The sequence below is a fragment of the Abramis brama genome, assembly GCF_963993115.1.
Source record: "Abramis brama genome assembly, chromosome: 6".
Classification (NCBI taxonomy): domain Eukaryota; kingdom Metazoa; phylum Chordata; class Actinopteri; order Cypriniformes; family Leuciscidae; genus Abramis; species Abramis brama.
This window is the reverse complement of record NC_139968.1, coordinates 18,463,202-18,476,408: the sequence shown is the minus strand read 5'-3', so window position 1 is coordinate 18,476,408 and position 13,207 is coordinate 18,463,202. Positions and strand designations below refer to the sequence as shown.

The 13,207-nt window shown below is 35.5% G+C and overlaps 1 protein-coding gene across 5 annotated transcripts; it reads right to left on the bottom strand.

The window, feature by feature from the left end:
• lhx9 (LIM homeobox 9) lies at positions 1-12,162 on the bottom strand. 5 transcript variants are annotated; one of them, XM_084116925.1, is made up of 6 exons: positions 12,053-12,162; positions 9,195-9,405; positions 8,131-8,333; positions 7,280-7,635; positions 3,605-3,807; positions 2,794-3,195 (listed from the first exon to the last, which is right to left on the bottom strand). In XM_084116925.1, exons 2-6 carry the CDS (start codon positions 9,366-9,368, stop codon positions 2,941-2,943), a joined length of 1,191 nt encoding a protein of 396 aa, XP_083973051.1. In that variant the 5' UTR covers positions 9,369-9,405; positions 12,053-12,162; the 3' UTR covers positions 2,794-2,940. The 5 variants fall into 5 exon arrangements, with proteins under 5 accessions (XP_083973055.1, XP_083973054.1, XP_083973053.1 ...); XM_084116929.1 differs by lacking the exons at positions 2,794-3,195; positions 12,053-12,162 and adding an exon at positions 1-1,053 and having other exon boundaries at positions 7,280-7,632; positions 9,195-9,677; XM_084116928.1 differs by lacking the exons at positions 2,794-3,195; positions 12,053-12,162 and adding an exon at positions 214-1,053 and having other exon boundaries at positions 9,195-9,654.
• Between the last annotated feature and the right edge of the window lie 1,045 nt (positions 12,163-13,207).

Sequence of the window (13,207 nt, the reverse complement as noted above, 5' to 3'; positions counted from 1 at the left end):
AAAACACAAGCATTTTTTAATAAAGCTGGCTTTTTAGATATTGTTACAATAAGAAAAATTCAGCATATTATTTTAAAACATTTACCACTACATCAAAATTACATAAAAAAGAAGGAATATTTCCCTTTAGTATTTTATTGATTTATTTTTTACTAACACCACAAGAATGTGTTACTAAGAAAATCAGGACACCCAATATATATATTTTTTTTTCTAAGATAACCAGTTTTTATTGTCAAATCAAACATGCTTTTACGGACTTTTACTGTTGTTTTGTATTAAGATTTTGGATTTACAAGAAGAAATGTGCTTTTAAGGTTATAGTATACAACAGACATCAAATGAAACATCAATATAAAATAATATCCACCTGAAATTGCCGTCAACAACATGAAGTGCATGCAAAAATCTGAATCTTTTTTCTTTTTTTCCTTTTTAAATAACTTGTTTTCATTTTAAATACAGCCATATGGTGTTCCTTTCCAGCTTCTCTTGGTCGGACATTTTGCTGCCAAGTTTTAGGAAGGCTGTGTGTTCATGATAAGTGACATTTGTTGCACAGGAATGTTTTACAGCAAGCAGAATTACAAGGTAGTGTGTGTGTGTGTGTGTGTGTGTGTGTGTGTGTGTGTGTGTGTGTGTGTGTGTGTAGACATGCATGCGTGCGTAGATCCCGTCTCCTGCAGTCGCCTCTTGGAGCAAGGTTGCTCTGTTATGTATCTACAGTACTGTACAACTTATCTTTCTTTGCCTTCCTGCCTCATTTCAGTCATAAGAAAAATCTCCCATTTGTTGTGGATTCTCTTACGAAGATGTTTTTAAACATTCAGGACCAAAAAAAAAAAAAAAAAGAAATAAGAAAAAAAGAAATTTGGAGTACATTTTTGGTAGATTTGGTACATTTTTTGTTGTTGTTTAAATCACTCTAAAATCTGATCCTAATATTGTCTTTGTCTTCAATGGTGAAGAATTCCGATCAAAGCTTCTTTTAATACTTTAGGGAATTTTCAAACGTCGTGAAGTTTGGCTGTAATGCCCCAAGATTTGTTCTCCCTGAAAAAAAATCATAAAGTAACATTATATTAAACTACAGAGCAACCTTGCTTTGAGAGGTTTATGTACTAGTTTTTCAAAAAAAGGCTTTCTAGCATTCCTGTGCTTTGTATTTCTGTATAAAGTAGCCATGTTCATGCATTAAAAAGCATTTTTTTGTATTGACTACAGGGCTTTGGTTCAAATCCATGGGGCATTACTTTAACAACAGAAACAGAATAAAGTCAGAAATCCATGTCAGAATGAAAGCAAGACAAGGTTCGATCTGTCATGTCGTGTTGTGTGTGTGTGTGTGTGTGTGTGTGTGTGTGTGTGTGTGTGTTTGTTGTTGGTGTTGTTTGTTTGTTTTGGGGGGGGGGGGTGTGAGCAGAAGTTTAAATCTGAAAGCAACACAAAAATGGTTTGTGTAATGAAAAATAAAACGCTTGTAAAGCAAAGTAGTTTTATTCACACAAATTTAATAAGATATAACAACTGTTTGGTCCATAAATATTTAAGGGGAAATAGTTTCTATACACCATCTTTTTTCAAGAAACAAGGAAACATGGACAATCTTGATAGAACACGTACTGTACTATTAACACGAAGATCAATATATATGATTCTCGGATTTACCAACTAGTTCTGAAAGAGTGCACAACTGCCTTCTATGACATCGCCGCCCCCTTGTAACAGAATACACCATTAAAAAGATCTTCAGAAAAATCAGATGAAAAACAGAACAGTACAAAACTAGTGAGGCGTTCCAAGGATGGAAATCATTTAACAAACAAACATGTATCTCCTGAATTTTCACAAACTCTCTTCCAAGTCGCATAAGGCACATAGTAGAACTGAGTTAAGCATCTACTTCATGAAGCAGATCTAGTGTACCACTTTGTTCTACAACAGAACAAATTTGTCATCACACAAGGAAATGTTCCACCCTAGCGAGGAGCCCCGACCGATTCTCCAACTTGAGCCGTAAATGTTGTTGTTTTTTTTGGTCTGTTCGGTGGCAGAACATTAAAAAAGAAGGGGGGGAACCAGAACATAACAGGGTGATGCGTGTCTTTCCCAATTAACTTCCTGCTTCGCATTCACAAATCACTCATAACGCCTCCTACTGGGCACCATATTGTCACTGAGCGTTGGATATCTTCATTCAAAACAGTTGTTCCACTAGTTGAGGCCCGGCAAACGATCCAGGCCACCTTGTGATCTGATTCGCACACATTGTGGCAAATTAGGTGGTAACGTTTTAAACAATTACCGCCGTTATTTGGCATTACAGTCCGGCGTCAGTGACAAAACAGACCTAAATTGAGGTTGCAGCATCCACTTGGCGTTTGAGCTCATGGGAAACATTCCCAGTGTATTTTTTTTTTTCCCTGCGGAATATACTCAAAATATAAAACTGGAAACGTACTGTATGCGGACATACTTTTTTTTTCTGTGGCGGGCATTTAATATCTGAAATTATAAAGAAAAGTTGCTGCCTTCAATTTTTTTTAAGTACAATTAACTTGGATGTTTAAGTCATTTCAACTTAAATTACATTAAACTGGCATTTAAAAAAAAAAAAAAAACGAGTTGAATCTTGTATAACTTATAAAAAAGTTGAAAATCGCTTAACTTGTTTTGATGAGTTAAAGCATTGTAAAAACATACGTTGTCGTAACTTATTGATCTATAATGATCACAAAAACAAATCAATGACAAGTACTACAAACTCAGCTGCCACGCGGTTGCAAATGCTACACATTTTTAGTAGGTCTCGTCTTACATTTCCAAAGGTCTTTCTGTGGTCGCCAAAGGGTTTTTGTTTTTTGTTGTGGAAAATAAAAATAGAATCTGAAAATAAAGTGGGATAAAGACAAAAAAAACAAAAAAAACAGCAAATCCGTGTTAGAAAAGGTTTGTCAAGGTAGTTTGTGGGGGGCTCCCAGATTCGTGGCTGTCCAAACTAGAGGTCACTGATGTTACTACGGTGATAGAGGGATTGGTCAGGTCAGTTAGTGTGGTGGCCGTGCTGGGTGGGGTCATAGCACCGCTGTCGGAAGAGGGCGGCGGAAGTGACGTGCCGTCAGCCTTATCAACACCCCCATTCTCCTGCCGCAAAACGTTCCTTCTGAATTTGGCCCGTGCGTTTTGGAACCAAACCTGCAAACCAATCCCAGTGTCTTTACTCTTTTTGTGTTTTGCTGGGAATTATTGTCATATTTGTGCCTACTTATAAGTCATATCATTTCACATCACAAAGTTAATCACTACTAAACAATGCCAAAGTGAATCGAAAGGCTGTACAAAGTAACAGGCCTCAACTTTTGAAAGGGATTCTACTGGAAAACATGGACCATCAATTTGGATTTTCTTTTTCTTTTTTGGTGCACAAGTATTGCCCCTTGAATTAAGCCTCTATTTAGTATATTGCCTTGCAAAATGTCTAACAACATGACATAACAACAGAAAAATGACTGATGGATTAAAACGGAAAGCAAACAACTCAAGAAGGGGATGAGAAGGTGTTGGTGTGGATGTGAAATGGAGTCTACTGTGTGGCGACGCTTACCTGAAGAACTCTCTTGGTCAGTCCTGTCTTTTGGGCAAGCTGTTTTAAGTCCTTGGCATCGGGGTTGTGGTTTATGGCAAAGTAGGACTTCATGGTGCGAAGCTGATGGTGTTTGAACGACGTACGCATGCGCTTGGTCTTCTGGGAAGGAGGGTAGGATTGCTGATCCCGATCCAAATGGTCCGCTTCGTTTTCGTTACAACCTGAGTACCGGAACCAGGCGAAAATAAAGCAATGAGATTCGACATAGAATCACTCAACGATGTTTGTCAGAGAAATATTTGATTTCAAACTCTACACTGAGGATTCAAATACAGTATCGAAAACTATACAGCTGTAAATGACTTAATGAATCATAAACATGCCATTAACTTCTTAAACTCTTGAAAACAAAGGTTCCGAAAGTGGGTTTTCTCAGTGATGCCAAAGAAGAAGCATTTTAGTTCACAAAGGAACGAGTGAACAGTCCCATTTCTGAGTGTGAAAAGCATTTTAAAAATCTAAAGAACTGTTTTTCCCTTTTGTAGGTTCCATGGATGTTAAAGGTTCTTCATGGAACCATCGATGCCAAAAAAAAAGAACCTTTTAGTTTTAAGAGTGAAAAAGTCATTAGAATCACATGACACCTGACGAAATTAATTTAAATATAACTAAATTAAAAACAACTGCTTGCCAACCTTTTGCAATTTATTACAATATTCATATGAAAATTTGGGTGGATGAATAGCGTCACCTTCGTTTTATCTTAAATGACTTGATAATGTATGGATGTACAGCTATTAATACCCGTTAACTACGTGCCATGGATAGCTAAAATGATTTATTAACCGAAAGTCTCAGTTGTAGCCTTCATGTTAAATCGCTGCACCGTTTAATTCACTTGGTAATTAATTCGATCGATGCTCATTTCACCCCACCGTTTACGTTTGTGTTTACATTACTATTAGTAAGTATATATTTAAAAAAATGCACAGCAAGAATTAACTATTAGAATTAACAATGATTTATAGCTATGAGGAGAACAAAATGTTCTCACAAGTGTTGCCTTCACGATCCAGGCTCCTTTTTGCCACAAGAGGTCTCTATCTACAAATATCTATGCAACAAGTCGACTGGTGCATTGGGTTTTTAACGAATATGAAAATATACAATACTATGCAAAATTATATATCATTTTGAAATGCAAAACAATTTAAAACTAATAATAATTATAAGTATATGGGAAAAGAAAATAATTCTTAGCTTATATTTTAAACATGCAAGCTGAAAGAACAAAAGATTGAAGAAAAGGTGAAAAACTAAAATTAACATTGTACCAAAAATTATATAAATAGAAACAAACAAAATGCTTCAATAAAAAATAAAAAATTACAAAAAAACGAAAACGACAATAAAATGCCTCAGTAAATAAAACTGTCACCAATCATCAATAATATCGCGGAAGTCGTATTAACTTGAGAATTATTACAACTGACAACCATTTAATTTTGTAAGACAAACTGCAGCTATGATAAAATATTGCAAACTTCACAGCACGTTAGAGTCAGGATAAAATAGCGAAGGAGTTTAAAGTCGAACTGATGTGCGCTCGCGCTTGTGTCCTGAGAACAGCCATGACCTTCAAGTGGCTGAATCGGAGCTGGTTGAAAGCCAGAGATTCCGACGTCACATTCAATTAACGGAGAACAATTAACAGCCAGATTACCCTTATTTCTCTCCATTCATGAAGAACGGCAGAAACTTGGCACACAAAGCCACATTTTTTCCAAGCAGACAGTAATTGTAACAGCCAAAACAAAACAGGCACAGCGGGGGTGCATTATGACGTATGGCTGAATTCTAAAAAGTAGAAAAATTAGAAAAACCGAAGGAATAGTGACTGGTAATACGAGGGAAGATACAGGCCTGTGGGCGATGGATCTACATTGCTATGATCCTTGCACGTGCACGGGGCTGGGTCACGGGGTTCACTCCTTTGAGAATATCAAATTAGATGTTTGATGACGCACTAATGAGCGAGGCCTATAATTAATCAGATCCAACCATCAAGACACAAGCGCGATATAGCCTACATTCTACTGTTGTCGCATAAATACAAACCAAAGAAAACAAATATAGGCCTAAAACAGGGAAAAATACAGTGTCAATGTTATACATATCCCATTATTTTTGTAGGCTATATTCTGTAATATTCTAGGCATAGGATTATGTAGGCTACAGTATTAATGGAGGGTGGACTATGCAGTTGTAAGATTTTTTTTTTTTTTTTTTTTTTTGTGAATTCGCGATAGAGCGTAATTTTTTTGTGATGCTACAAAAAATTTTTTTAATTTAAAACAATTTTTAATGTAATTTCTATGTTATAATGTTAGATATTTGAACATACTGAAAACACTGATTTTCACTTGAACCGAAAGTGGGACACTAGCCTATTGTTTGCAGGCATTAAGAACTAAAAGCTAAACAAAAAAATAAAAAAAATCTTATGATCAAGATGGTTATTATTGGAACATAGTGGCTGGTTTGTTACTGGTCCAAGGTGATCTACAAGCATACCGTGGCCCTACCACCTGATAATCCATCTGATCCATTATCTAGACCAGCTTGGGCCAACTAATGATCATAAGTGACCACCATGGTCCAGCCTGAAACCATCACACAACCAACAACTAATATATAATCTCATGTCAATGCTATTAGTATATTTATACAGGCTCTATTCCTTGTATGACATGGTTTATGTCATGTTAGCTCATACACTGAAAAAAATAACAAAGTTGCTGCCTTAAATTTTTAAGTACAATCAACTTGGATGTTTAAGTAATTTCAACTAAAATTACATTAAACTGACTTTAAAAAAGGAGTTGACTTTTGTACAAGTTATATAGGCCTATATATTTTAATTGTTTAACTTATTTTGATGAGTTAAAGCAATGTAAAAAACATATGTTGTCATTACTTATCGATCATTATTTTTTTATTTTTTTTACAATGTAACAGTATGGTGATCAATGATCACAATCCCGCAGAACAAGTTTTAAGTATCCCACTTTCCCTGAAAGAACCTGTCCCACTTTATCTACACAGTGCACTTCAAACAGACCCTTACAAATAGGCCTACTGTAATGCAATTTTGCATATAGTGCAATATATAAAATTGAATTTTCTGAATTGAATATCAAATTTGCTGCCTTAAATTTTTAAGTAGCCTACAATCAACTTGGGTGTTTAAGTCAGTTCAACTTAAATTACATTAAACTGACATAAAAAATCTGTTGAATCTTGTGTAACTTATCAAAATAAGTTAAGCAATTTTCAACTTTTTTTATAAGTTAAAGCAATGTAAAAAACACATGTTGTCATAACTTATTGATATTTTTTTTACAGTGCACTAAAACAGGCTATATTAGAGAAATGCATTTAGCGTATAGGGGAGCCTTGCGGTAATTATTATATAAGTTTGCATTTGATTGTCTGTTGATTTTTAAACGGCAACTGAATTAAATGCATTTGTCCGCTTCCCCCTAATATTAAAATAAAATAAAATCAATGTTTATCGAAAGCACAATTATTCACATCTTATGTAGGCGATTACACGAACAATGAAGGATATAAAGTGCAACCAAAATCAATGTTACCCGTCCACTGAGTAAGTCCATTTAATGCACATCTCACCTGAGTTGTAAGAGCCGATATCTATCCCCATCGCTGGACTCTTCCTCTTCCTCGGCCTTCCTTTCTGCACCGTGCCGGTGCCATTGAAGTAAGGTAGCGCGAGCCCTCCGCCTTTGGCCGCTAATTCAGCGTAGTTTAATTGAGGGTGATACTCTCCCTGAACAAGGGTCTCAAAGTGAACCCGGCAGTAAACCAAGTTGTCTTTCATGCCGAAATGGTCACCCGTGGTCAGTGTTTTGTTGCATGTGGTGCAGGTGAAGCAGCTCAGATGGTACACGGAGTCCCTGGCGCGCATCACCATTTCCGAGGCGGAGATGCCGAGGTGGCAGCGGGCACATCTCTGCACGGAGAACCTTCTGGAACAGCACGAGTCATTTATAATCAAAAATAATCACTCACATTGGTGATAAAGTTCATTAGGTCATTAACGAACAGCACACAACGCATAGCAGATAAAAAAGAGCATGCACGTGAACATTTTTTTGATTCATCAAATCATTTTAAAATGTTTCGAATTATTTGAATACACTAGGTCATCGCAGTGATGCTATTTAAGGAACAAATTATTTTGGATTTCCTTTAAATTCAATAATTAGGCTACAAGATTTAAGTGGCAGTAAAAATAGCCTAAACGGATATAATTTGAGTTGAGGAAAAAAAAACACATCGTGCATTCAGCATGAATTAATTCTCCTTATTAGATTAATTTAAGCGTGTCAAAAAATCACTATATGGGTCAATGGCTTACACTGGCTCTGATGACACCAGTTCTTTATGCGTTTAAAAAAGTTACTAACCAGGGCCTACTAAACAGGCCTAATGCACGGTTTAAGCCTCAAAGTTAAACTTACCTGTAGTAATCCTCTTTGCAGTAAATGCTGCCATCCTTCGCGAAACACGTCAGCTCGGATTCAAGGGCCAGTTTACATTCACAACACTTGAGACACCTTAAATGCCACTGTTTATCAACGGCGAGTAAGTAGTATCTGTCGGAGATTTTCCCACCGCAGCCGGCGCACAGCGCGGGCTTCTCTGGGCTCATGGAGGGCATAGTCTTCAGAAAACACAACATAAAGAGATGGAGTGAGTGAGTGAAAGTGTATGCGTTCATTAAAATATAGGCCCACCACACTAATTGAGTTTGCCACAATAGATTTAGAACTAAAACTAAATAAAAATAAAGCCTGACTGATAAAACAAATTAGCCTATGCAGATATAGCCTATATATATTTTTAGATGTAATTGTTATCATAGTGCGAGATGGATATGCCGATTTATTAAGGCAAAATGAGATATAATGCATAGTTCTATAACGCAGGCCTATGTTTTGTTTTTACGATGTTTATAACTGTAGAATTTTCTAAAAATAAATCCAATTTACAAAAGTATACATATATGCTTAATGATACTACTAATAACTACAATTATTATTAGCTTTATTGAATGTTTAGCACATTGGCATATGCATATAAAGTAGGCCTATACTTCTTTTTTGTAGTGTTTTTATTTATTTCGTGGTCTTATAAGAAGTTATTCTGTTGTGTTGTGACAACTGCTCAAATTAAGCCTATATAATACTTGTAAGAATATAGTTAAAAATGTAAAATATGTACATTTTTATCTACAAAGATCCCTCCTTTTTTATTTTAATTAAATACATTTTACTTACAAATTAGCCTCGCCATTTAAACAATTTAATTTAGGCTAGGCTACTTTAAAAATCTTCCAGAACATGACTTTTTGTTTTCCATGTTTCTTGAGGCCTGCTAATCTTGCAAAACGAGGATCGTACATTAAACTAATTTTCGGTGTGTTTTTAAGTGGGTTACAAACTGTGAAGTCTGCGACTATAAAGAGTTTAGGCGTGCTGAGATTTGCTCAAACGGAAAACACGCTAATAATGCAAAATCTTACCGTTTCTCGTCCGTTCATCTGGACTGTTTTAGCCAGACGAGACTCGGTTTTAGATCTCCTCTCCATCTCCTCCATGATCCCTTGAATATGATCCCCAGAGATGCCGTGGAAAAGCATGGCTGCTGGACGCAATGTGCAACTGCTTTCTTTCGCCTTGCACCCCACAACTTCCATATACAGCTTTCCGGATCCTTAAAACATCCGAGTGGATCTACACCAACAAATTCACACAAATGCAATCAATATTTAAAAATATAGCCGGTGGAATTTGATGGATGGCGCTGGAACAGTCAGGAGAACAAGTCCACTTCTCCAATGTCTCGTGCAGGAGGAAAAAAAAGTATAGTCCGGACGATATAAGGCAAAGCTGAAGTCTGAAGGATGTTTTAAACCTGTTTTTTCAGATAGTCCCAATCTCCTACTGGGGATCCGAATGCTTGAAAGTCAGGTTTGGGACTGTGTGTGTTAGAGATCCTGTGTCCTATTTGTGAAGAGAGCAAACGCCTGCCCAGCTCGGGTAATTGGGTAGGAGGAGTCCTCCCTCTCTCCAATGCCACTGATTTCTATTCACCAACAAAGACCTGTCACTCTCTCTTCAAACCGATGGTGATGGGCAACACGAGCTTGGAAAGCACTTGGTACAGACCTTTTACTTCTTTTTAGCTGCAGTTTGCCACTTTTTTTTTTTTTTTTTTTTTTTTTGAGGCTTTCTTTTTTTCTTGTAGTTTTTAGCTTATGCTTCTAATGCTGGTTCAAAAGTGTAACTGAATTAAGTGTTGAATCACACTGTTATTCATCTGAGCTGTCTTTAGTTTTGTGTCTTGTTGGAAAATTGCGATTGGGAAATTATCTTATGGAGTTGGTTGTTTAGTTTCTTATCGCAAATGATGCAACTGAAAGTCTGTGTCATTTATAATTAAATTTAAATTCCTTAAAATAGTACAGTTGTATATTCTCGTTTTTATATTTGCATGCATATATTTGAAGCATGTGTATTATGAAGCACCCATATATATATATATATATATATATATATATATATATATATATATATATATATATATATATATATATATATATATATATATTACTTGCTTTCTTTAAATTGCACTCTGCACCTTGTATCTCAACTGCATAAATTCAATTCAGCTATAATGTATTTTATGCTTAAATAAGAAAATGTAAAACAAATGTTTGAGGATAAAGTGTGTGACATCTGTAAAATGAAAGTGGACTAAAGTGGTGGCATAATTTAAAAAGTTGTCAGACTGCTTTATCAAGGTGTGTGTGTGTGTGTGTGTGTGTGTGTTGGTCTCTTTCTCTTCTTGTGTGTTTGCGGGAGAAAGAAAGAGAAAGGAGAGCGAGGGAAGGGGAGCGATGCTGTTGGGAGGAGGAATAAGCAGTTGTTTACATTCTTTGATTTTCAGATGTCAAACGTCAAATGAATCTCATTGCCACAGTTTATTTTCTGTACGAATACATACGAGAAATGGTCTAGAATTATATTTGAGAATGATAATACCTACCTCACTGATAGCAAACTGAATCCAATTAGTCGTAATAGTAATGATATCAAAGGCAGAATGGATTATAGGCGATATTTTGCATCTCTTTATGTAGCGTTTAAACTGTAACACTCGTTTCGCAAATTTATTTTATTAAGTACTGCACGAGAATAGCCTTAAAATTATTAAATTTACACACGCCATTTATTCGATTTATATATTTTAAATAAGGATTTGGGTGAGCATTGTAATTATCTTTTTTATTTAGATGTTTTTTTTTTTAAATATATTTTAAATAGCCTAAGTCTAGCCGCTTCCTTGTGTAATTTTATCTTTCTATTCAGTCCAATGTGTTTATAATTAGTCTAGCAATATATTCATCTTTTTCCATACCCTCCTCTCAAAAAGAATATCCATGAATTATTTCGCCCATTAGAAGAAATGAATAAATTCGTCCTGATCTTGAGGTAGTAGGCTATACAGCTCACAAATAGCCTACAACAGCTTTCAATCGTGCGGTTATATTTCCATCAACTTCATAAAATCGACGGTAAAGGTTTATCTCACGTGTAAATAACGTGTCTGTCAGCGACCAGATGAGCTTTATGCGAGTTAATTGGTCCGACTGAAATCATGTCAAAATCTGATAATCTCAAATGCAATATAGCAGTAACTTTTGCATTTAGGCTACAGGAATACGAGGCAAATTACAGTCTTGAGTTTGTATACTGGCTTACAATTGCTTTTTTTAAAAACATTTATGTTTGCTTCAGAAATAAATATTTTTTTTTATCGAAAAAAATCGTGTTTTTCAGTTGTTAGATTTTTAACCATCTAATTATTTTTCTCTAAGTCCTTAAGCTCATGCGCGAGCAAATTTTATTACAAGCAAAAACGAATCAAGTTGTAGTCAATTTGTCAAAAAATAACCTTTGCTCTCTACCCTTCTCAAAGACCATCAAATTTGATTTTTACAAACGAAAAATATAATCAAAGTTAAATTACTGTTATATTTAGGTTTATTTGTACTAATTTCACAAATCGAGATGTCAATATTTTAATTGAATAGCGAAACGTCTAAATGTTGCATACCAGATCAGGCTTCAATATGCAAAGTAATCTTTAATTCAATTTTCAATCTACATTGAATTTTCGCCTGCATTATCTTTTACCTGTCTCACCTGCCCTATATATAGGCCTATGTGCAAATTGAAGGTCTCTCCTCGCCCATTATGTATAAATACTCTTTTTCGAGTTCTGAGGCAAATCTGCAAAGCAACGCAAATGATCCTTTACACCGATAAATAGCATAATTAACGTATATATCTAAGCAATAGAAAAGTGTTGTTTTACCGTGAGCCGCTGAGCGCCGTCCTGAAGCCCCAGCAGTGCTGCGGTGAGAGAGGGATGAGGATGAGGGTGAGACACGAGCGATCCTACCAGCAGATGGGGGCTGTTCCTTGTTTCTCGCGTGAGTGTCAATTACGACAAATCCTGCGCGAGCACCGAGTACATCAATTGTATTACGCACAAGGCCCCTTTCGGGATGTGTTGGTAAAGGATAGATAGAGATTTTCTCTGTGTATTTTCTTAATGTTAAAACATTAACTTCATTAAGCAGTTTTCTCACCTTGAGATCATGCATAATGAGGCTACTTCACTGGATAGATAGATAGATAGATAGATAGATAGATAGATAGATAGATAGATAGATAGATAGATAGATAGATAGATAGATAGAAGCTAGGGGTGAAATTAATATTATACATGATTGGCAACCTTTGAAGTGACATCAGAAGTTGTTAGACTGTTTTCCCCATAATTCTTTTATATTTTCCACACAGTTTTGACAGAACTGATATCATCTGAATCAGCAGGTTCTTGATTAGTTTGATATGCAAGATCCAAGCTTTTCATCTAAAAAAGAAATATCTAGCCAAGTCGACCGAAAGAGTTGTAACACATTCTAATGTATTTGCTGTTTTGCATTAAAAGATTTAGCATTTAATGCTGGATGGCTTAATTATTGATTTGATTATCACAATAAATTCATTGAAAACTGATGTCTATGTTTTACAACCCATCTGGTAGTGGGGTTGGTTGTAACAGCAGCATTCTTTGTACTTGATATTAATTACAATTTAGGAATAAGATTAGTATAATTAAGAATAAAAGAGTTACAGACACTGAACCAAAATGGTTTACTCCCACTCTCTCCATAATGCAACCATAACATTTTAAAAGCGTCAGTTGCAATTGAACTGCAAAAGAAATTTAAATTGCACAGACTGGGAAGACATCCTACTTCAACCAAAGACAACAAAACAAATATAATACAATGCACAGCTTAGTGACAACAATTCAGATTCATTTAATTTAATGGCTGAAAAAAACATGGATTTACCTTAAGATAATCGTTGGGCTGTTGACTCTGGGAAATCTGCTGTTATATAAAAAAAGGCAAAAGTATCTAAGGTAGTATACACTTAAACCTATATGTGCTCCAGG